The sequence below is a fragment of the Lotus japonicus genome, chromosome 4 (assembly GCF_012489685.1).
Source record: "Lotus japonicus ecotype B-129 chromosome 4, LjGifu_v1.2".
Taxonomy (NCBI): domain Eukaryota; kingdom Viridiplantae; phylum Streptophyta; class Magnoliopsida; order Fabales; family Fabaceae; genus Lotus; species Lotus japonicus.
The window spans coordinates 72,963,835-72,987,700 of NC_080044.1; the positions used below are offsets into that span (position 1 = coordinate 72,963,835).

Below are 23,866 nucleotides of genomic sequence, written 5' to 3' on the forward strand. Positions count from 1 at the left end.
TAAACATAATAGGTGGAAATAGAAAGCGTGGTTAATATAAAAAGAGTCCATACAATGTCGTCACATGTCATAATATAAAAGTACACAAAAAAATATATACAAATATACAGTCACTCGCCCCGACCCCTACCGCCACCCCTCCGACCTCTAGGTCCACGAGCTCTGCCTCCACGAGCGCCCTCTGCAGGTGCACCCTCTCCACGGGCTCTGCCTCCACGGGCTCTGCCTCCACGCGCTCTACCTCCACGACCTCTGCCTCCTGCAGCTCCAGCTCCTCGGACAGCAGCAAAGGCTACTCCCTGGGTACCGATGAATGCGCTGGATCTAATAAGATTCAGCGCCCTCTCAGTGAGGGATCGGGCATGCGTGCCAACTGCAAGAGCATCTGGCACCTCCAGTGACTGCTCCAACAAGTCCACGACCCGACGCACAACCGTCTGCAAAAATAATGTACATAAATGTGAGTGTACAAATAAAATATCATGAACAAAAAATCACAATTGCATGAAAAATAAAATTCAAACTTACCACAGCACTGAACTCCTCCCTCCTATCATCAGGGATGATGAACCGATGGGACACACCGCCATACCACCTCATGTACTCCTCCACAGCCTCTCCCGAATGAGTAGCAGGGATCCCCTGAGGGCGCAGGTGCGGCACAAAATCAGCATAGGCAGCATCTGCGGTCTCAGCAAGGGACCCAGTCGTCTGGATCTCGGAGGGGTGTCGAGGGACATCCTGGATGTAGCCAAACTGGCGCAGAACCCTCTCTGGTAGATGTCGTCGAACAACACGGCCAAATGGCGTCCGGATGTAGCCAGAATACATGGCCCTCTGATCCCGTGGTCGATGAGCCCGATGGTCCTCAAATGGGGTCCATATAATGTCATCCACCGTCAGCTCATCGAGCATGACTCGCCTCTCATCGAGGCCTGCATGCCCGACCCGGGACATAACCCACCGCCGCGCCCTAGGCTGGTCCTGCGAGTACTCCGGATCCGCCCTCCGGATAATGACGCGATCAGAAAGGTACTCGTAGGCCCATCCTAGCAAGAGTGAGCTGAAACCTCCCATCTGGGCCGTCCCCCTCCTGGACGCTCGATCAAGCTGGTCGTACAACGTAGCGAGCGCAATCGCGCCCCACGCGTACTCGGACACTCGACCGAGATCCTGCAACATACCTATCCAGTAGACGGTCGTGTGGTATCCACCGCTCTTGCTAGCAAAGAGCGTCGCGCCTAGCTGGTTCACCAGCCAAATCCGTGCAGCGTCCTCATATCGGTGCTCTACAATGAAATGAATTGAGTTAACAGTTAATAACAATACAATAATAATAGATACTATTTAATCAAGTAATAATTAAGACATACCCTCCAACGCAGCATCATACAGGGTCTGCAAGACCCCAAAGCGAATAGTCTGGCTCCTGTTCTTATCAAACTCAGCATGATAACGAGCAACAGATCCTCCCATCAACTCAGCACATAGCGCTGCACACTCGTCCCTCTCCCCCCTCCCAGGCGTATAGAACCTCGACCCCATTGGGAGATGGAGAAGAGCCGACACGTCGTCCAGGGTGATGGTCATCTCCCCAAACGGCATGTGGAAGCTACTAGTCTCCTCATGCCATCGCTCCACAAGGGCCAAAATGAGGCCTGCATCTGTCTCCGAGTAGCTGCACCAGGGTAGCTGATGAAGACCCGTCTGCTCAATCAACTCTCGAACCCTCCTGTGACTGTCTGAATCACCATCACAAGCAAGGTTCCAAACCTTCCCCCCAGCTGTGGCCACCCTCAAGTGTCGACGGTCCACATACCGCTCGTCTGTGCGTAGGAGTGCATGCCACGTCCAGGGAGCCTTGTGATCAGCATAATGCGTGAGAAGCGACAGATCAACAGGCCCCCCCGGAAACGGCGGCAACCTCTGGATCAGGTCCTCCTCGCCACCCTGAGCCTCTGGCACGACATCAGCATCAACATCAGGAGGAGGAATACTATCCTCGTCATATGACCCCTCCTCGCCGGATGACTCCTCGTCGGATGACTCATCGCCGGATGACTCATCGCCGGATGACTCCTCGCCTGATGACTCCTCGCCTGGTGACTCATGGCGAGGTACCTCAACCATGGGAGACGGCGGAGTAGGAACTCGATCAGTAGGCTCAACTGGAGCTGGAGCTGAAGCCTCTACCATGGGCGACTGCATAGAATCAACTGGAGCTGGAGCTGAAGCCTCAACCGCGTGAGAGGTCGCAGCATGATCGCCGCGCCGGCTAGAAGCATGTAATCGCCGGTGTCTATCCTCTGTAGGCCCCGCATCCTCACTAGCTCGAGACCTCTTTCTGTTCTTCATTCTCACTATATATTCAGAGCAAACATTTTCTAAATAAATTCACTGAATAAATTATACTCGCTCAATTACTAAATTTCTCAATTAAATCTCTAAATAAAATCACTAAATAATTCACGATGTTTATAACTAAATTAAAAACATTTTATAAATTAACTAAGCTAATTAGATTAGGTTTTATAAATAAACTAAGCTAATTATATTAAGTTTTATAAAAACATTTTATAAATTAAGTTTATAACTCTAAACAGACACAAAATACGGAACATTAAGTTTCATATCCAATACGGAACATTAAGTTTCATATCCAATACGGAACATTAAGTTTCATATTGAATACGGAATATTATGTTCCGTATCGAACCAGAACTCCATTAACGACATTGCATGATTGGAACTCGCCCCAAAGACCAATTTATACAATTTCAGCCAACCTAACATCTACTTAAGCATAAATCGACTATCCTAGGGTTGAAAGATTCCATAATTTCAAGTTAAATGGTGAATTCAAGTTGAAATCCAAACTTACTTACCTCTAGGTTCAATGCAATGAATGGGGAGAATGGGGTTGATGATGGAGACGATGGTACCCTGTCCAGATGATGATTGAAGCAAGGAGAGCGTCGGTCTCGAAGATTGCAGAGCAAGGGTTGGGAATGGTTTGGAGCGCTGAAATGGGTTTTGAAAAAACCCCTGTCGATTACATAGTAATATAATACGGAACTTTATATTCCGTATTGAATACGAAATTTAATATTCCGTATTCTTGTAAAGGAGGTTTTTCCGTAATTTCCCCACTTTAAGTGGGGCGCGGAGCCCCATAAGGGGCCCCAAACCCAACTCTCCCGGGTGTTTCCTGTTCCTGATAAGGGGTTTTTGCAGGGTTTACTCTCTCTCTTTCTCTCTGTTCTCTCTTCCTCCTTCCAATTCCTACACAAATGGGGTCTCTGGAAAATGGACCAGCACGCAAAGAAACCAAACAACAACTTGTTCCTGCGCAAACGGAACACGAACATGAACAGGAACCGATACTCATGGAACAAACTCAGAGGTTTTGCATGTTCCCCATTCGCTACAAGCAAGTTTGGGAGATGTACAAGAAGGCTCAAGCCAGTTTCTGGACCGGTACTTCATTTTCCTTTCTTGCTAAATTTGTTCCACAATCCAAACTCCTCTGTTTTTTTCTGAATTTTATCTCTGTTGAGTGATGATTGCACTTTTTTCTTTTCCTCTATACATGAGAATTCAAGATAATACTAATAAGTAATCACTTGGCCTATTTCAATTTCCAATTATATGTGGGCAAATGATTAAATTTAGCATAATTAACCTTGTTCCTCTACAAATGATTAAATTTAGCATAAATTTAGCACAATTATTTAAATTACACATGTACCATGCCATATCTCTTCACTTTAAATAAGTTACTTTGTTCCTTTCTAGAATGTATCCTCCCACAACAATTAACCTAGTGAAAGAATGAATGATTCCTTTGTTTGTTTTTTGTCAATAATTGAGTGATTTTTTTCTTCCTGTCACCTTTATTTGAAACTTGAATATTATATGGGTGTGTGTAACTAACATTCCATATGCAGCCAATTGAATATTCACAATGAATTATCACACACATGTATCACAACTGGAAGTAGAATATCTTTCCTGTTTTTTCCAGTCTCTATATCTCATCTTGCAGTTTGTTGAGGGAAATTTCAATTTCCTGATTTCAATCACCATTCTGTCCATTCATATACTGCATAAAGATGATACTGAATTTCTAACCATTAATTTGAACATTTTAAGATGTATTCGTATGTAATTAAATCATATTTCCCCTGTTTTTCTTGAAGGTATCTGATGAAATTTATTTTCCCCTTCTAAACACAGTTTAGTGGCTACTATTTATATAAAACAAAATATAATTTTGACTTTTGAGTATGAACTCACCCGAGGCTTCGAGTGAAGATAAAGGTGTTCAAGATGCTTATAATTTTGAACTATATGGTCACTCTAATTTCTTTTTCAAAATCAGCCATTATCGGAAACCATAATTGAGCCCTGCTATGTCCATGTGGTTGGTTGGATTAAGCATAGCCTTTATTTTTTTCACTCAATTTTAATAACTCACATATTTGTTGACAGCTGAAGAGGTTGATCTCACCTATGATGTACAACATTGGGCGACCTTGTCTAACTCTGAGAAGCACTTCATTACACACGTCCTAGCTTTTTTTGCTGCATCTGATGGAATCGTCTTGGAGAATTTGGCTGCTAGGTTTTTGAACGATGTTCAAATTCCTGAGGTAGTATCATAAGCCTGTGTTTTTTTGCTTACTCTCTAATATTTGTTGCATTAACTATGCATTTAAGTTAACAATTAGTTCTTATATTTGTGACTGTTTTCATTCTGTCACATACTACTCACATGCATTAGATACTTGCTAGAATAAAAAATAGTAGTGGGATGTGGTGCTTCAGCACACTTTGAGTTGTATGTCTATTCTTCTTTTCTAGGAGGAGGGGTTTGAATTTTCATATTAGTATTGTTGTAACTTAACTTTTCTTTTTCAAATTTTCATTTCTTTTATGCAAGACCTTTTGTATTTTGTCCCTTCCTTTTCACACTAAGAAACATCGGGGGAGGGGGTATCTTGTATTTCAATTGCTTGTTGCAAGAATTGTCATTGTTTTTATGATTGTTATTCATTTTCTTTTCAGCATTTCATGTGTTAAACTTCTAGCTTAGCATTTAACCATCGGACTATAATTATTGACAGGCTCGGGCATTCTATGGCTTTCAGATAGCAATGGAGAATATTCATTCTGGTATAGCTTTATAGTTGAAGTCTTCTTCTCTTCCTTAGCATAATATTTTCCTATTGCCTGATTTGAGGTTTTGTTTTTGTCAGAGATGTACAGCTTGCTGTTGGAGACACTTATCAAAGATTCAAGAGAGAAGCATAGATTATTCAATGCAATTGAAAATCTGCCTTGTGTTGCAAGGAAGGCGGAATGGGCATTGAATTGGATTAATAGGTTACATTTAATCCTAATTGCGCTCTGAATAGCCTCTGAAATGGGCCTGTTAAAATCAATGCAGTAGTAAAAACCTGGCTGTTTTGAGAAATCAACTGGTCTAATGGGCCAGCCTTCGAGGCCAAAATACCTTGGAAAAGCTAGCCCTGATAAAATAGGGTAGGCCCATTTGGGTCATTTGCTTATGTTTGGCATATACATGTATGAGCAATGTATACTGAGCTGGAATTGGATCATTGCATGTGACATGACAATGTTGAGTGGAACATTGTATCTATCTCTCTCTTCATAAGTATTCACAGCTTCCTACATATTTAATACATATGAAGAGAGAGATGGACACAATTTCAACATCAGATCCTGATCCGAGTTACCTTAGTCCGACTTTTCCATAAAGCCATTGAAGTTTTGAGTCTATATTTGTGTTTAAGGATACCGTGTCTTATGAGCTTATAGTTTTTACTATAAACATCTTGATGGAGGGCTTTTAGGATATAACAGGTTATCCTGTGAATGAGTTTTTAGTTTTTTTATATTCAACATCCATTTACTCCATATTTCCGTGAATTATGATCACAAACCTGGAGGGTATTTTACTTTTTGGTCTGCTATGTTTTGTGCAGTTATCTGCCCTTTTTTGTGTTACTGAGTTTTGCTTCATATTTTTCAAAAGGGAACATAGAAACTACTTTCTAATAACTTCTTGTATTATCTGGGCTACAGTTCCACTTCATTCGCGGAGAGACTTGTTGCTTTTGCATGTATTGAAGGGATATTTTTCTCCGGAAGGTAGTTATCTCATGAAAATGAAGCTCATAGGCTTTTACTTGTTTCTTCACATGAGTTAAAATGAGTCTTGTCTTATTTTCCGTGTAACTTTCTTGTTTCTCACTTGGTGTTTGCTCGCAGCTTTTGTTCCATTTTCTGGCTTAAGAAAAGAGGATTGATGCCTGGTCTCACATTCTCAAATGAGCTAATCTCTAGAGATGAAGGCCTTCACTGTGATTTTGCTTGCCTTCTATACAGGTAGTGTTGACTTTTTTTCATTAATGCATTCTAACTAGAATGAAGATGTAAGGATGTAATGTTCTCTCATTTGTTGCCTGCAGCTTGTTACAGAGGCCACTAGATTCTGAGCGGGTTCATCACATCGTACATGAAGCTGTTGAAATTGAGACGGAGTTTGTCTGTGAGGCCCTTCCTTGTGCATTGATTGGCATGAACTCGACGCTCATGAGCCAGTACATAAAATTTGTTGCTGATAGGCTATTGGTATGTCGCTAATAAGTCTTGTTTTGTGGTAACATGGGAAGGGAAGTTGATTCTCTCCAATTGCTTCCTTCTACATTAATTCTCCCATGGTTGGTTAACTGCATTTCTTTTCTCCCTTTCAGGTTTCCTTGGGCTACCAAAAAAAATACAATGTGGAAAACCCCTTTGATTGGATGGAGTTCATATCTTTGCAGTGAGTATTTTATAGATATGGTTGATGCCATTATTTCTACTTTATCATTTTTGGAAGATTGATTTGAGTTCACTGTGTACTCCTTGTTTATGCTTTTTTTTCAAAAATAATGCTTTTGAATGTATCTTATTTGTGTTAAATGCAATGTCTGATCCCCTGTTACATAATCTACCTCATGATTGAGCAGAGGAAAGGCAAACTTTTTTGAGAGAAGGGTGGGTGAATATCAGAAGGCATCTGTAATGTCAAGCCTCCAAGATGCTGGGAAGAACTTTGTTTTCAAGCTTGATGAGGACTTTTAGTCATCTATTTTGGGTATCAAAAATTTTGTTTACTATTTTTCTCAGTAATATATTTATTCCACAGATATTATTAAGTGGTTCTTATCTGGAATCTTCAATCAAATCACTTGTATAATATTTTCCTTTCTATTGTTCAAATGCTTATGATGTAATATTTTTAATGGTTGCCATGAAGGCCTGCATACTATTTTCTATCTTAAAGAAGTCCTAGTAATAATCGATATTATATATATATATATATGGGAAATGTTAACTTATTCCCATTTGATTTTGTGAATGAGTAAGTTAGCAAACAACACCTTTTTATTTGGACAAAAAACCCCAACGCCCTTTTCTTTAAACCAAATTCAAATGAAAGTTAAATTCAAATTTCATTTTCTCTCTCATCAAATTTTATTTGGACAAAAAACTCCCACGCCCTCTTCTTTGTGTCTATGATGTTTTCCATCTGATTAAGGTGGTGGTTGAAGACAAGGAAAAAACACTTCACTGCTCATTTGTTCTGCTATGAATCATTTCTACCTGACAACAGCTCTGCTCAGAGCAGAAACAAAAGCGAAAAATAAATTGGTCAACCAAGGGAATTCAAACATTCTATACACGTTCACCATAGGAATTCAAATTGCATTTGTCGGAAGAATAGTAGGCAAATATATAATATAATTCACAAAACAAATAAAAGTCAGATATATATGGTGTTTACAAAAGAAAGGTCGTTCATGATGTCTATAAAGTGGTGATTGACAAGTAAAAGAAGCCTCTTGGATCAGTCTCAAAAAATGGTCAAATTAAGCTTCTACAAGCCCATAAATTTCACACCAAATAAAATTACAACTATTACTTGCACACGCATTTTCATTTCCATCTTATTTTCACAACTAAATTTTTCTTTTTTTTATTTTACATCATCAATCATATCTCTCATTTGTTAAAGTTATTTTATTTTTATCTCTCCCAATGTGTAAGGTGAAATTTAACTTTTGAGTGTCAATGTATAATTTTCCAAAACATTAACAAAACTTGAGCCGAATTTGAGAGAGAGCACACCAATACAAGCTTTTGCCTCATTTAAAAAAAAAATTGGACAAAAGGAAATTGTAATGCATAAAGCTCTTTATTTGTTTGGTTAGTTTTTTTTTGTGTATGACATTTATCTTCGAATGGAAGCAATTAAGTTGGGTTAGCTCAAATTGTAAGAGTTAGGAGATATAAGAACTGGATGAGTTGAAGGGTGAAGAGTCCTGGTTCGAACTCGAAAATACTAATTTACTAACATTAGTGTCGCAACCGGGGTCGTGGCAGAAAATAATATAAAATAATGTAGAGCCGCCACCAATTTATTTGGAACCCTCAAAATAAATAAAACTAGTCTACGATTAGAGATCTGAATTCGAGAGTCACTTACATGTGGGGAAGGTTTTAGCACCCACGATGTCCGTTTAGAAAAACGGTACCTCTAATTAATTGTGCAAAATCTAATAACTTTAAACCTACTTATGAAAAAAAAGATTTTATATTATTTTTATATGATTCTAATTAAATAAATAAAAAAAAGATTATTCATTGATTGTGCCCGATAAGCTTTAAAGCTCACGCCTACGTCTCCCTTAATATGAGGTGGGGTTTTCAAGGCTACGTAGTTCTTATAATACTTTTGGGTTGGTTTGTGTTTTTTAATAAAAAAAAGGTTTCATTTATTACATTAATATATTTTAATCTTTTTATAGAAAGAGTTCTTTTAAAATTGGTGGGGTTTTTTACATTATATGAAAAAACGTTTACGAGAGTTGTTATGATATTGAGATTTGGAAGATTGGAATTTGAGTGATTATGGAATAGATATGGTAGTAAGTGATATATACTTAATATTTAATTATATATGTTAACCTGACCTATTTAAAAAAAAAACAAATCTTATGCTGTAAAAAGAAAGAGAAATGACGGAGAAGAAGCGCAGGGAAACGACGGTGGATAAAAGCAAGGGGAAGAAAGAAAAAATTAAAATAAAACATTCAAAACATTTGTAGTCCAATATGCACACAGAGGAAAGGTAAGATAAAGTGAAGGAAAGCCAAAGTTTATTATGATATTTAAATTTGGAACTTCAAAGCCATTACATTCCAACACCCAAGCTATTCACGATAGAGAAGAAGAAGAAAAATTTCCTTTCTATCATAAAAAGGTCAGATTCGGACAAATAAATACATTCAAATCAATTTATAAAGAGAACAATATAGCGCATATTAAAGAGGCATCTTTGCATATTAAAGAGACATCTTTGTCAATAACAGGTATTAATAACATGTTATCTAACAAAGATGAGCCAAACATTTTCAATCACCACCTTGCTACTGAAAACCCACTCACAATCACATTCAATATCTTAGAGTTGCAGTTCAAATATGGAACTACAACTCGAAAGTGAACACTCAGTTTTTTTTCTCCCTCTCTAAACCTGATCTCACTGCCAAAACCCCTTCTCTATTTATAGTTGTATGTTTAGGGTTTCTTACTCATCAATCCTAATATGATCTTGATTTACCCTGATTTGTTTCCTGCATTTCCTAAATTAATTAGAATATTCTTTAGAATAATTCTCAATTACTAGCGTTTTTACCCCGTGCGTTGCACGGTGAACATGATCTCATTATTTAGGCAGGTATTAATAAATTAAGATATGAAAAAAAAAATGAGCATTCAACAAAAAAAAATCACAATGAGTGTCACACAACTTGTACAATTTTGTGTGATTATCAAAATGATTTTTCATATTACTTAAGTTTTTTTTTTTAAAACTAAGAGTAAATATAAGTAATGGTATGATAAATTGAAATTGAAAACACTATTATATATGTGTGTGTGCGCGTGTGTGTGACACTTATTGTGATTTTGTTTGGTTGAATGTTCATTTTTTTATATCTTAATTTATTAATACGTGCCTAAATAATGAGATCAAATATCGCCGTGCAACGCACGGGGTAAAAACGTTAGTTATTATTTAAGAAAACAAATCATAATTAATATGTGCATAGATTGTTTGATTATGCCAAATTTGAAGCTTAATCATAATTGATTTCATTAAAGAATTTCATTTGAAAGCATATTAATCGTATGCAAAAACCTTTGTTATCCTATTAAATATTTTGCACATTAAAAGCATGAAATTAAGCTTGATAATATCTCATCGAAATTATTTACTATTATTATGGTTTTCAAAATTTATGTTAGGTTGTAGTGAAAAATAATACCATAAAAAACAGCATAAATTCCTAAACTGAATATTTCACTATTTTTCAAAAGTCTATTTATCGCAATTAATATTTTCTTATAATTTGGTACATGTTCTCATTTATTTATTTTTAAAATTTGTCTTCATTGATCAATTTTTTCGAAAGCAAAAATAACTTTATTAAACCATTGAGTAAAAATTAATGCATTTAAGAATTACTAAATAATTGTACTAAAAACTGTTTTTATTATAAAGGGAAATTAATTCAGCAATTAATTTTTTTGATATTTACCTAACTTTATTTTTTGAAATAATTATTAAATAGGTTAATCCAAATATCATTAAATAAGTGCACTGATCACTAAAATTAAAAAAGAAAACGTAAGAGATATAGTATTTGAATAAAATTAATTAACCTGGAATATAGCATTAATTTTGACTAACATTAATTTTGCTGATATTTGACTAACTTCAATTTTTGAAATAATCATTAAATAAGTTTGGTCAAAAGGTTTTTTTATAAAAATTCGAATATAGAATTTAAATGGAGGAAAATCTTGCAGATTTAAACCATTAAGTAATTATATTCTGATACCAAATATATATACATTTGAATAAAAACACGTTTTGGGAAAATATACACTTTTAATGACAAAATTATTTTCTTTTTTAATTTCTGACTCGTTATGGGCTTTTGCTAATTGGAAATTCATTTATAGTGGGCCGTGTTTGACTCATAGCTAACTGAGGCTCACGGTTTACCATAATTAAATTAAAATGTGTAGTTAATGTTGATTGTTTTAGGGTTAAAAGAATCAACAACATTAAGTTCGAAATTAAAAGTTTGACTTTTCATCAGCTAATTCAATTCTGAAAATTTTAAAATCTATTCCCAATTTATTTCAAAAATAGTAATTCCCATGCAAATTGGAGATAAAACATAATTATATATTGCGATAACTTAACTATAAAAAAGTTGTTAAAATAAATCAACAATATTTGTGATAACTATTTCATAATATAATTTACCGAGCACGGAGAGGGGCAGCTTCTTGAATCTGAGGATTAAAAAGAACTCTAGTAGCACCATAAACGTTTTGAATGCTAGTCTTACCTGTAAAAAAGTAATTAAAATTAAAAATAAAACACGTTTAAATAATTCAAATCTTAGTAACTTCTGAAAAATTAATTAATACCTTTGAATGGCTTGATCTTACAACACTGTACAACCACGACAGCATTGGTTGCATCAACCGATGAAAGATAACCAATGACCTCAGAAACATATTTCCCGAAAAAAGCACATTCAACACGAACCCTACTCACAAAAATAGTTTTATCATTGAATTTTCATAATGGTAAAATTAGGATCGATCATTTTAATAAACAAAGAACATGAGGTGTACTCATCTTGATCAAGTTCTATAGTTATCCTCTTCTGTTTAGTACCATCATTTTCGAACTCTTGTTCACCACTTGCGCCCGTTAGAATTCCAATTACATCTGGTGAAAAAAGTAAACAAAAAAATGTAAAGACAAATTAATTACTATTTTTGAAAAGATCAAGAGGATGCAGAAGAGTAAATACCTATAAGGAATGATGTATCAAGGTCCTTATACATAATGTCAGCAAGTGGAACGAAAGAGTACGGCGTTATGTTGATAACCTTGTTAGGTAGTAGGTCTGAATATCAAATTTGATCTTGAATGGATGCTCGGTCGGGCGAAAATCATGTCCGCTCTCGCCCACACCAAAGTAGGAAATATGGTATACTTTTCCCTCAGTTAGGGAAGATTGAAATCGATATATCAAAGTCTTCCTAACAGTAGCATGAATCTTGCAGCCCTGACATTTTAAAAATAAACAAACTAAGCAATTTACGAATGCATAAGAAATATTACATTAAAAATGTTTAAATAAAAAAAATAAAGTATACCTTGTCATCCATAAGTATCATGTCCATTGAAAAGGGTAGTTTTGAGCCATATAGGCTCGGACTAAGCCATAGATGACTGACTTTGGCAACAATTGTCCAGGTTTCTTTGGAGGCATCGACCTTTGCCAGATCATCGATTCTTGAAGCCATAAAAAAGGAGGTTAAGTTGAAATATTCAAGGAATGATGGAGGAGAAATGTGCCATGAGGGGGTATATATAGTGTGAAATTAGGGTTCACACTTTGATTTTATTTCCTACGGTATTTTAGTAATAAACGGTGCGGTCAAATTATTCCTCATTTATTTCTGATTCTATTCACATGAAATCACCGTGTTATTTTCTTACAAAATCGAGACTTTTTTTGAAAATAATTGCCATCATATATTTTGTTGTAGGCACGGGCCAATCAATCAATTTTCCGTAAAAAAATTAAAAAGATTCCTTAATTGTCCATAAAATTAAAAAGTCAAATGCATTGATAATGCACGCATGGAATTGTGGGATTATGAATGAAAAAACGTGGATTTCAAATAACAACGCACGGGTGAAAATTAATGCATTTATTGTTTGAAAAAAGTCATGCAGAAATAGCGTGTAGTTATGTTTGGACCAAATCAAACATTTATGATTGAAAAAGGTCTTGCAAAACAACGTTCAAGCCTGGAGCTAAAAAGTCAAGCTATTTAAAATTCGTATATATGATTGGCAAAAGAATAGTAACGCTTTGATTGGATTTGAATGTTTTTGGTGTATCAAATTGTTTTTTTTTTTGTGTATCGTCATTTAATAGGTGTTAATTTAATAGGTGACAAATTAGAGAGAAATTGGTGTTAACAATTAATATGCGAAAGTCTCTCTGGCGGTGACACTTGTCAGCCAAAGAGATGAGTTTGAGGAGAGTCATTCTTAGAGTGTCATGTGTTATAATTTAGTGGATAACGATTTTCTTTTATAAAGTATATAGATACTTGTAGATGAAGAAATACTGGAAACATCTAATTTATTTATTATTTATTATTATTTTCGGATTTAATTAATTAATAATTATTATAAATTCTGAAAATTTTAATTAATTATTATTTTAATTTTGAGTATTTATTTTCATACTTTATGTTATATTAAATTGATTTTATCAACGTAGGACAAAATTGGGTGCTAACAATTACTAATTACTAACAACTAAGTTTTTTTTTATCCACAAAACTTAAATTTGAGGCAATTCTTAAAAGAATTAAGCTAGTAACCAACCAACCATTATTATTTTTGTTTCATTAGTTGCACTTTATATATCTCATGTCATATTCATCTAATAAATAATTAAAGAGTAATGATTTATTCACACTTATTTTTCTCATTATTTTATTTCCACATATTTTTTTCTTAATATTTCTCTCTGCATTTCTTATCACATCACATATCATATCACTCATTTTTCACATTTTTCTTCATATTCATTCAATGTGGTGGTGTGAATGTATTATAAACGATTAATGTTTCTTTCACACCTCTATTTGAGGTGGAGAGAAGTGAAATGAGAAGTAAGATAAGAAGAAAAGAAAAATTAAGAGAGAGAAAATATGAGATGTGATAGATGATAAGAGGAAATATATAGAAATAAAAAGAAGTGGAAATTAAGTGTTTAAAAAATGAGATGTGTAAATATCATTATTGACTTCTCTTTAAGGTACATACACACCTCATTTTCTCTTTCATCTAATTTTAATATTTTTTTCTTATGTATCTGCATTTCCTGTCACATAACAAATCATATCACTCATTTCTCTCTTATTTCTACCTTATCTCATAAAGTGGATGTGAATTTAATTTTTCAACTATACATTATTCATTTGCTCAGAGTCAAAACATAAGCTTCTCATTGCCAAAACCAAGCCACCAAATTTGACTTCAAAACCCTCCCCACAAGACTCTCTAGAGCCCTTAGTTTTCCCTCTTATAAACTAACCCATTTTTCAGCCTTTCTCCTTCACCAAACAAACACATTTTCCCTCCAACATTACACACACATCCACCATATCCATATCCATCACCACTCTCACAAAGACCTAGCTATACCATGGGCTCCCTGGTGGGACACGTGGTTCCAGGTTTTGGCTTCTTCATAATTGGTTTGTGGCACCTCTTCAACCACATAAAGCTTCACATTCTCAACCCCAACACTTACAACGGTCCACCATGGTTCCCTGCTCCAAACTTCAAATACTTGGAGCTCCTCCTCATCATGGCGGGCACTACCGCCTCTGTGGCAATGGAACTCTTTATCGGCCCCGCCCGCCACCAACCGCTCGACCCCGATGGAACCATCCCCTCCAACCACCTCCACAACTTCGAGCACTCCTCCATCTCCATGACATTCTTCACCTACGCAGCCTTCGCCATCATTCTCCACCGCAGCCGCGTGCGTATTCACCAAAGCCTAACACAGCTCCTAGCTGCCGTAGCTTTTGCTCAACAATTTCTTCTCTTCCACTTCCATTCTGCAGACCACATGGGACCAGAAGGACAGTACCACCTTATGCTGCAGCTTATCGTCTTCGTTTCACTCTCCACCAGCATCATAGGTATTGTTATGCATTTCAAATATAATATAAACATGATTTGCAGACAGTTGTATAGACCAGTGACAGTACACCCAATTGACACACAGAATGAAAAATGAATTAAAGGACAATAAATGTGATATAAATTTGATAAAATGAGATGTCCAAAAATATTTGTACTACTTAATGTCTAAGTAGTATTATTGCAAGAAACATATTAAAAAGTGTTTAGACGTTAGCTTCTTCAACATTAACTTCTATCTACTATTTATTTAAAATTGCGTACATAAGGTTTTTAGCTCCAATTTTATTTTTGTTTTTGTGCATATTATCTCATTTTTATTGGTTTAATTAGTGTTTACCTTAACATATAACGGTACAACCCAACTATGAGGTCGTGTTACGTACAATAATATGTAAATGAGTTTTGCCTGGTGTCAGTCTAATATTGTCAACATCTAATAAACATGATTGACCTAATTTAGTCCCCTCAAAATATTTTATTGTTAGTTTATTTTCTGTATTTAAAATTCAACCAATGTGTAAGGTTATAAAAAATAACTACAAAGAACTAAAACCCATAATGTATTACTCTTGAAATCATATTCCATGCCAGTTCACGGAATATGATTTTTATAAGAAATAATTCTAGTTATTTTTATAACAATGTAAACTACGGTTGGTTTTAGACCACCAACCAAAAAAACTCATATGTCGCTTGTATCAGTTGTATGTGCAAATATAGAGACCATAGTTTATAATGTGAATATGTGATTAGCAGAAATTTTCTAGAAAGACACATCGCCCTAGTGAGAATTTTTTTAACTTCATGTGTCTTGTGACATGCACGTCTCCAGTTACGTGATTGCCCATTGATATATTGTAAATTTGTGGAATTTTTGATCAGGTATTGGCTTTCCCAGTAGCTTCTTGGTGAACTTTGTTCGCTCCGTGAGCATACTCTCCATAGGACTTTGGCTCATGGTGATGGGTATCATGGTGTGGACACCAGCCTTTATAGCCAAAGGTTGTTTTCTCAACTACGAGGCCGGTCACCAGGTTGTGAGGTGCTCCGCCCATGAGGCTCAGCACCGTGCTAATGCGCTCGTCAACGTGCTCTTCAGCTGGTTCTTCATCGCCGTCGCGGTTTTCGCCGTTTCTCTATATATGGTTCTGGTCAAGGTTTATGGTGGTGAGATGAAGAAGGTGGTGTATTTTTCGTTGGGGAATGAGGTGGATGAAGAAGAGTCAAACGACGACATGGAGTCTCAAAAGGGAAAAAGCACAACACATGGCAGCAATGTCACGAGTTTTATTCACGCGGAGAAGAAAGTTCTTTCTCAAATGAACATGGAAAGGTAGGGTATGGTGATGCATGTTGAAGCTATGTATTAATTAATCATTTAATTGAGAGGGTTATCGATCATGTGTTGATTTATTCATGTGTGTGTACGATTCTGTTAATTAATTAGGGTGGTGGGTTCCACCTTGTTTTAATTAGGAATTAAATTTATTAAGCAAGCAATAATGTGGTTGTCTAGCGGGGGGATTTTGTGCATGTGGGCAAACCTTTTTTTTTTCTTAGAAGATTATTTGATTTGATTTATATTGTGTCTATGATCATGTTTGGTAAATTCACATTTCTTCGCCAATTCTTTTTTTCTCTCTCTCTTTTTGAGGTTTTTCCAATAATATTACTCATCATGTCTCTAGTCTCCTTTAATCATACACTGCATTGGGCTAGAGCTATGCGAGGCCAAGAAAATAAACCCAAATAAACTATGGCCAGCAGCATGGTAATGGGTCCAATTGTGACTAAAATTTTGACCAAAGAAACTGTGACCAAAATTGAAAAGGTAATGGTCCAACTAATACTTGAACCCGAATATTCTTCGTTACAGTGGGTTAATCATCATATCGAGATGTTACAAATAGTATTAATGTCAACTTCACATCTCCTATAACGGTGTGGTTTGAGGACAAATTAAACGGAAACTGACGAACATGTGATACTCGAAGGAACACATGACTGAGTGGACCCCACACCGGAACAAGAGGTATTTCGAGACATGTGACACTCGAGGCTGACGAGGGTAGGGAGTGATTATATTGTTGGTGCAATAGAAATGTACAGAGAAGGAGTGACTCATGGTGAGGCTTCTAGGCGAAGGAACACATGACTGAGTGGATTCCAGTATTCCACACCAGAACACACTACGCCAAAAAATGGCTTTTACAGCGCTTAAATTTGCCCTTTTACAGCGGTTTTGAACCGCTGTAGATCTCGCCGCTGTAAAAGACTTTCAGCGGTTTAAACCGCTGTAGAAGATCCCTTATTTACAGCGGTTTATACTATTAACCGCGGTAAGTTCACATCTTTAACAGCGGTTATCTAACTGAAACCGATGTAATTAGTCTCTCTATTACAGCGGTTTATTGCGGAACCGCTATAAAAAGGCTTTTTCTTTTATTCCTATATGCCATCACCTACCATGCTAGTTCAGCCATAAAATCAACAATTTCTAAAGCATATCAACCACGTCCTTAACTTCACCTATCTCTAAATCATAAAATTACTAACTATTTTGTATTTTATTGTAAAGAATAGAAAAAATGAATATGGAATACAGAAAAGAAACTAACCCATAATTAAGCAAGCAAGGTCAACTTAAATATCCATACCTTAAGCACTGCAACACCCCCAGAAATCTTGGCTAATCTTTCTTGTAATTTTTCCTTGTCACAATCTGAAGTGACCTAATCTGTTTATAAAATTCATCACAATATTGAGAAAATTAATACACCTTCCCCCAACTTAAGATGAATTACCTTCACATTGAACAACTCTAGCAAGAATTAAAAAAAAAGCCATCTTCACTGTTCTTTCCTTCCATCTCACAGTAATCTTAATCCGGTACCATCTACAAATATTCATATCAGAAATAAAATTTGGGGAAGAAATTTTATCATTTTCAAGTGCACACGTGCCTTGTGATAAAGATGATGAGAGCCTAAAGATAATCATTATCAATTATAGTCTTATTGTGCCAGTAACATATAAGAGATAGCATTGACTTAGCTCCAAGGTCCAATAGCAGAACTGAGATTTACATGTTTTCCCACAAGAGCATTTAATCCAAAGATAACCTTAGCCCTGAAATATACCTATAATTAATGTTAAACTTGTTAAAAACGCATTTGGCAAATCAACAAGATGAATGTGACTAGTCCTAAAACACAAGCACAAACACACACACACATGGAGGGTTATACTCAAAAGAGAGAACTTAGGAGAATGAATATTTTGATCACTGGCAGTTTAACAGTTCTGTTTTAGGAGTATATTTGATCATAGGAAACTACTTAATGGCAGTTGTTTGTCGAAAATAACTGATCATAGTACTGTTATATAAGTTGTTATTTGTAAATTATGGAAAGAGAGTTCTCAGCAGGAGACTTTTGTATTTGGGACAGCAAATGGCTGTATTGTATGTTATTTGTGTTGAGTAATACACATTTCATCAACTTAACTCTAATGCACTATCAAAATACAGGGGAGAGTGTGAGAGACATTATATGCTTAATATTAAATTCTTCAATAACAAAAACTGACCTTTGCGTCAGGTGCTGCCATTGTGTCTTCTGCACCCCAAGGTTGTGAAGCCAGACAGAAACAAAGGGTCCATTTATAACTCTCCAATTCAGATTTTCCAAGTTTATTTCAGGTCCTTGATAAGTATAACAAAGTCTTTGCAAATTAACGGGCTCCACTTCACTGGGATCACTGCTGTCACCTTTGCTGGTAGGTTTTCCAGGGTAAGTAGTTGGCTCCCCATAATCCTCAAACCCAGGTGCAGGCACGAAAGAAACACATCCATTGTATTGCCTCAGATTTATTAATCGACAGAGACCCTAAAGCAGGAAAGCGGTGAAAAAATAAATATTGATGATTAACGTCTTGCACTTAGAAATTATACTAATTGGCAATTGCAATACAAGTTTATGTTACATCTTACAGTCAAGTTCCCCACCAGAAGGTCATTTATGTTACAATAACATATAGAGGTCAGAATAACCCTTCAAAACAGAATTACACAAAATAGAAATTTAACTTTAAGTAAGAAATATTCTCCTAAAAACAAAGGCAAGTGTCCTTAGCCGTGATGCATTTCTCTTTATATTTGGAACTTTCCTCAGAGTCATACACAAACAAAATGGACCCTAATAAAATCAAAGTAGACAGAAACTTGCAGGAAACTGATAAAAACAAAAGAGAGGGGAGAAAGAATTACCAGTGGACTAGACTGGTTCATCAAGTGCGTTTTGCTATTAGTTTATATCTGATTCTAGTGCTAGATATCAAAAGTGAGATTTTGTAAACTACGTACTTGAAAGCATTCTACAGAAAGTCATATTGTAAAAATACCCGCGAATAAAATAGATAACTTGCAAATTGCAATTCAATGATTAAATCTTTTTACGGTTTATATTCTTGCCCTCAACACAAGTGCTAACATGATATTATAACACTAATCCATTTAAGAGACGCACATATTAGTAAGAGAAAAGCATAAATATAAAATGTGTGGTGAACATTATAAAAGGGCTTACTAACATAAAAATCTAGACGAGCACTTCCCATCCACCGATATTTTTTAGATTCAATGTCATCTGCAATGAGACCTGAAATATAACAATAGCCTCAATGATATCATATAATAGTTATGCAAGAGTGAATGCATCATCAGAACTCAGAACCATATGTAGCTCCGAGTCTGAGACAAAAAAAGAAAAAAGAAGAAGAAACCAATATGCAACATAGGATCATTGACATGAATATGGCTAACAGAATAAGGAAAAACTTGCAGTACAAACACAAAAAATAAGCAGGGAAGAATCACAGTGTTAAATTCCTCCAATTTAAGGGTTGTTTGTTACTTTTTGAACTAAAAAGTGATATGACAAACAAACCTAACCTTCCGCCACCGTGAGCGGCCAATGTGCAGGGGAGGAGGATGAAGAGGCTAGGCCTTCTCGCAAGGATGCGTTTGGAAGGCGTAGAGAAGAAATTGGAGTCGCTGGCCTTCCTCAGCGTTAACAGATCGAGGATGGAGAACCACTGACCTCAGTTGTACGTGCGGCCAAGAACCTTGAGCCAAAGTGTTGAACGATGAAAAACAAGAGCGGCAGCGGCGCGCCAGGGATGGTGGCGACACGATGGGGTTTAGGGGTTGAGAGAAGGAGCACAGCGGTTGAGAGAGACTGAGGTAACAGATCGAGATATAGTGGAACGAAACTGAGAAGGGGATTTGGGTAAAGTTAGTGGGTTCTGCAATCTTACCAAATCAATTGATAAATATTAACAAATCAAAACAAAAGCCTAAGGTATCCGGGTTCGAATCTCATACGAAACAATTAAATCCAAGATTTATTAATTTCTTAATCTTTTAAAGCGGTTACTTAGAACAACCGTTGTAAAAGCCTATCATCCGCTCCGTGCTTTTGTTTTTACAGCGGCTGCGATCTGAACCGCTCTTAATAGGGAACAAATTTACAGCGATTTGTTTTAACAACCGCTGTAAAAGCCTATCATCCGCTCATTGTTTGTGTTTTTACAGCGGCTGCCATCTGAAACACTGTAAAAGGGGCGCTGTAAAAGCCCTTTTCTGGTGTAGTGACAAGAGGTATTTTGAGGCTGTATAAGTATGAGATTATACCGTTGATGATGACTTATAAGATTTGATTGATGCTACTCATAAAAACGAGATGCATCTTCTTTTTGGGAAGCTCAACTCATAAAAACTCTAATGGTAAGTGTGCTTGACTCGGAAAAATATTGGGATGCGTGACTTATTAGAAAGTTTTTTTTCTTCAGGAAACACGTGATTGATGAGGACAAAACATGCTGGAAAGACTTATATTATTAATGCGAGTACAGTTGTCAAATAGCGATGTTATACTATAATACTCGATCAGACACAAAATGCAATAATAAGCTTAGTGAGTAGTGTTAAGTAGTCAAGCACCATTCAAAACCTCTCTTACTCAGCATTCACATGAAAAAAAAAAAACCACACTTTTGTAAAATATATTTTTATTATATTTATTTGGTAAGTTGTTATTTTTGTAAATATAATTGTGGAAAAAAAAACCTTGAAAAAGCCATCCGTGTCTTGTACAAGGTTTTCCAACTATATATGTGGATATCATAAAATGTGGATGTACCATCAAAATTCTCAATTTAGCATTGATAAGAATTGTCATAAAATAATTGCAAATGTAGGAAATTCACTACTAGAAAAACTACTTTTAACATCGGGTCAAAATCACTTTTTACATCGGTTCATAACCGATGTAAGTAAGGGTGATATAGTATGTCACCACCTTTTCACATCGGTTGTACAACCGATGTGAAAAGTAATTTTTCACATCGGGCGAATCAAATAACCGATGTGAAAAGTATACATTTCACATCGGTTGGTAGGAAATAACCGATGTGGAAAGTTAGACATTTCACATCGGTTCTTTTCGCAACCGATGTGAATACTCTCTTTTTTTTTTTTATATACATATTTTACATCAGCTGATTTTCTAACCGAGGTGAAATGTCCTTTTTTTTCCTTTTTTTTCAGTTTTTTTACAGTAATTTGAGCTGAATATTCATTGATCATTAATAATTGATCATGCATTGCCAAATATTTTTTGGAAAAAACCAAGGAAACGGTCCAAAGCCAAAATACAAAGTAACCAAAACTAGCTAAGCTAAAGATAAACTAGCTAAGCTAAAGAAAAGACTAAGGTAGTAAAGTCTCGAACTACTAAAGCAATAAGATAGTAAGAACTCTAAAGCTACTAATCCAAAGGCAACAAACTGCCCAAATGTTACTGCCTATCCCAAATTTTACCAAGCCTCCAAGACCACCAATACAACAAAAAGAGATTCACTACCACTTGAAATTCTGAGCCACGCAATTCAGCAAAAAAAGTGCCTCATATGAATCCATTCAATCATCTCTCCACCAATCTACTGTCCATATCAGCAAAATTCCCAGCAATTCAATCAATCTAGCATAAACAAACTAATGATATGATCAGTATATCAGCTAAACAAACTCAACAAGCAACATATAGCCAAAACAAAGACAAAAGAGAATAAAAAACTAGAGTATAACAAGGTACGTACGCACGCATCAAGTGCAGCAAAGACAAATGCAGGTGCAGAAAAAAGCACAATACAAAGAGAGCTAAGGTTTTTCAGACAGTTTAGGCATAAACCTGATAAGTTCTAAGGTTTAATCAACTCTAGAAAACAAGTTGCCCAACTGTATCGCAAATCATACAACTCTTCTTCTGTTAATGCCGTTGGATCATTGAATACCTACAATTTGTATAATGGGTTAAAATACAAGGTTTGTGACATTTTGATGAAGAACTCAAACAGTGAGACAAACTAATTAAGAGACAAACATTTAACTTATCATAAAATTAAAATACCTCATTCCAAGACTTAGTAATATTAGCAGAGACAATGTCAAGCATATTCTTCATCACATAATATCCACAATCATTCCCATTAGGCTGCAACCTTGCCTACAAATGAATTCGATGTTTATACACTTAATATATATCAACACAACAACAACAAGACGCAACCATAATCTACCCTACACTTACTTTGGGACGAACCAATTCAGCCCTTTTTTTACTACCCTCAGCCAATTGATAAATCTCCATAGCTCTATATCAAAAAAATTGAAAACAATCAACAAAGAAAATTAAACATTTCAGGGTAATAGGACATAAATATATAACAAAAGCGACATAAAATATACACTTACCTCATAACAACGAAAATTAGCTTAAAGCAGGGACGTAGTTAACTGATTACAGAGAAGCCCAAATTCCAGCAAACTTACCTTGTAGCAAACTTAGTTTTCCATCTTCTTCCTGAATCGGAAAAACCCATAAGCTAGGTTTCCATCTTCTTCCTTAATCGGCAAAACCCACGAAGCAGGAGTGGCGGCGAATCAAGAGCCACGAGCAGGAGCGGCGGCCAGTCACGAGTAGAGCGGCGGCGAGCAACGACCATAGCGGCGGCGAGAGACTGAGTTGCTTGCGGCGGCGAGAGACTTGTGCGTGTTGGGGTTTTGGTGAACTGAGATTTGTGCGTGTTGGGGTTTTGTTGTGTGAGAGACTTTTCACATCGGGCATAATCCCAACTGATGTGAAAAGGTACTTCACTAAAATTTCAAAATTGCCACCGCCTAGACCTTTTACATCGGGTTATATAGAAACCGATGTAATAAATGACTTTTCCCATCGGGCCTAATCCCAACCGATGTGAAAAGTCTCAGAAAGTTCACCATAATTTCAAAACTGCCACCGCGTTGCCTTTCACATCGGTTATGACATCAACCGATGTGAAAACCTCGATGTGAAATATACTTTTTCTAGTAGTGATTGTCACTATTGAAAAAATAATGTGATTGCTGGTAAACTCATAAAGTCATAATCATTCACATCATTCCAAAAGCGGCCCCCAATTGCAATGAAATGCAGCCTCTTGCATAATACATTATTTTCATGAATTTCACCCTGCACAATCAGGAACTCTCAATATCCATTTGCTTAATCACATGAACTACAATTAATATCATGATCATGGCAACATGCATCAATTTTCATCTTTTTCCTTTAGCATTATTCCCAGCAACAACAGGAACTGTTTACCTTTATATTGAAAACTTTAAAGCTGTTGTTGCTTTGTCCCTAACTTTAACCGGTACATCTAATAAACCCCCTATTTCTGCTAATAATTCAGTTCTGATTTTTCATCTTCTGGGTTCCATTTTGAAAATGGACCTCATATTTCATGATAAGAAGCACTCCATAATTGAATATTTTTCCATGATGTTTCCCTAAAAGGAATGTTGCCACACTGGTCCTGTGCAGTCTCAGTTAGTCACATCCTGAACTACACAGATCAACT

The 23,866-nt window shown here is 36.1% G+C and overlaps 5 protein-coding genes across 8 annotated transcripts; 2 read left to right on the plus strand and 3 right to left on the minus strand.

Moving 5' to 3' along the window:
• Positions 1-11: 11 nt before the first annotated feature.
• On the minus strand, positions 12-3,079 carry LOC130710315 (protein MAIN-LIKE 1-like). Its single transcript, XM_057559532.1, has 4 exons — positions 2,886-3,079; positions 1,374-2,360; positions 529-1,289; positions 12-437 (listed from the first exon to the last, which is right to left on the minus strand). Exons 2-4 carry the CDS (start codon positions 2,353-2,355, stop codon positions 111-113), a joined length of 2,070 nt encoding a protein of 689 aa, XP_057415515.1. The 5' UTR covers positions 2,356-2,360; positions 2,886-3,079; the 3' UTR covers positions 12-110.
• A 119-nt stretch (positions 3,080-3,198) lies between these two features.
• Positions 3,199-7,346, plus strand: LOC130710317 (ribonucleoside-diphosphate reductase small chain A). Its single transcript, XM_057559534.1, has 9 exons — positions 3,199-3,477; positions 4,492-4,652; positions 5,127-5,175; positions 5,259-5,385; positions 6,109-6,174; positions 6,295-6,411; positions 6,495-6,657; positions 6,780-6,850; positions 7,038-7,346. Exons 1-9 carry the CDS (start codon positions 3,291-3,293, stop codon positions 7,150-7,152), a joined length of 1,056 nt encoding a protein of 351 aa, XP_057415517.1. The 5' UTR covers positions 3,199-3,290; the 3' UTR covers positions 7,153-7,346.
• Positions 7,347-11,406: 4,060 nt separating this feature from the next.
• Positions 11,407-12,468, minus strand: LOC130713321 (uncharacterized). Its single transcript, XM_057563096.1, has 4 exons — positions 12,319-12,468; positions 12,049-12,227; positions 11,578-11,699; positions 11,407-11,495 (listed from the first exon to the last, which is right to left on the minus strand). Exons 1-4 carry the CDS (start codon positions 12,466-12,468, stop codon positions 11,407-11,409), a joined length of 540 nt encoding a protein of 179 aa, XP_057419079.1.
• Positions 12,469-14,300: 1,832 nt separating this feature from the next.
• On the plus strand, positions 14,301-16,386 carry LOC130716110 (uncharacterized). The gene is made up of 2 exons (XM_057566301.1): positions 14,301-14,898; positions 15,785-16,386. The coding sequence occupies exons 1-2, from the start codon at positions 14,394-14,396 to the stop codon at positions 16,237-16,239; spliced, it is 960 nt and encodes a 319-aa protein (XP_057422284.1). The 5' UTR covers positions 14,301-14,393; the 3' UTR covers positions 16,240-16,386.
• A 950-nt stretch (positions 16,387-17,336) lies between these two features.
• On the minus strand, positions 17,337-20,194 carry LOC130716112 (sphingosine kinase 1-like). Of its 4 annotated transcripts, none has more exons than XR_009011874.1 (4): positions 19,854-20,194; positions 19,489-19,560; positions 18,491-18,789; positions 17,337-18,042 (listed from the first exon to the last, which is right to left on the minus strand). XR_009011874.1 is itself a non-coding variant. In XM_057566304.1 (4 exons), exons 2-4 carry the CDS (start codon positions 19,517-19,519, stop codon positions 17,953-17,955), a joined length of 405 nt encoding a protein of 134 aa, XP_057422287.1. In that variant the 5' UTR covers positions 19,520-19,560; positions 19,854-20,194; the 3' UTR covers positions 17,337-17,952. The 4 variants fall into 4 exon arrangements, 3 of the variants coding, with proteins under 3 accessions (XP_057422287.1, XP_057422289.1, XP_057422288.1); XM_057566304.1 differs by having other exon boundaries at positions 17,337-18,031; positions 19,493-19,560; XM_057566306.1 differs by having other exon boundaries at positions 19,493-19,560.
• Positions 20,195-23,866: the final 3,672 nt, after the last annotated feature.

Coding starts and splice junctions, on each gene's coding strand:
- LOC130716112 (XM_057566304.1), bottom strand. CDS start 19,519: ATGGGAAGTGCTCGTCTAGATTTTTAT. Junction 18,790..19,492: donor GTGCTCGTCTAGATTTTTAT/GTTAGTAAGCCC, acceptor TTCCTGCTTTAG/GGTCTCTGTCGATTAATAAA. Junction 18,032..18,490: donor TGGCAGCACCTGACGCAAAG/GTCAGTTTTTGT, acceptor GGTATATTTCAG/GGCTAAGGTTATCTTTGGAT.
- LOC130716110 (XM_057566301.1), top strand. CDS start 14,394: ATGGGCTCCCTGGTGGGACACGTGGTTCCAGGTTTTGGCTTCTTCATA. Junction 14,899..15,784: donor ACTCTCCACCAGCATCATAG/GTATTGTTATGC, acceptor ATTTTTGATCAG/GTATTGGCTTTCCCAGTAGC.
- LOC130713321 (XM_057563096.1), bottom strand. CDS start 12,468: ATGGCTTCAAGAATCGATGATCTGGCAAAGGTCGATGCCTCCAAAGAA. Junction 12,228..12,318: donor TGATACTTATGGATGACAAG/GTATACTTTATT, acceptor TTAAAATGTCAG/GGCTGCAAGATTCATGCTAC. Junction 11,700..12,048: donor CAGACCTACTACCTAACAAG/GTTATCAACATA, acceptor TTTTGTGAGTAG/GGTTCGTGTTGAATGTGCTT.
- LOC130710315 (XM_057559532.1), bottom strand. CDS start 2,355: ATGAAGAACAGAAAGAGGTCTCGAGCTAGTGAGGATGCGGGGCCTACA. Junction 1,290..1,373: donor GTATGATGCTGCGTTGGAGG/GTATGTCTTAAT, acceptor ATTTCATTGTAG/AGCACCGATATGAGGACGCT. Junction 438..528: donor GGGAGGAGTTCAGTGCTGTG/GTAAGTTTGAAT, acceptor TTATTTTTGCAG/ACGGTTGTGCGTCGGGTCGT.
- LOC130710317 (XM_057559534.1), top strand. CDS start 3,291: ATGGGGTCTCTGGAAAATGGACCAGCACGCAAAGAAACCAAACAACAA. Junction 6,412..6,494: donor TTTGCTTGCCTTCTATACAG/GTAGTGTTGACT, acceptor TGTTGCCTGCAG/CTTGTTACAGAGGCCACTAG. Junction 6,658..6,779: donor TTGTTGCTGATAGGCTATTG/GTATGTCGCTAA, acceptor TCTCCCTTTCAG/GTTTCCTTGGGCTACCAAAA.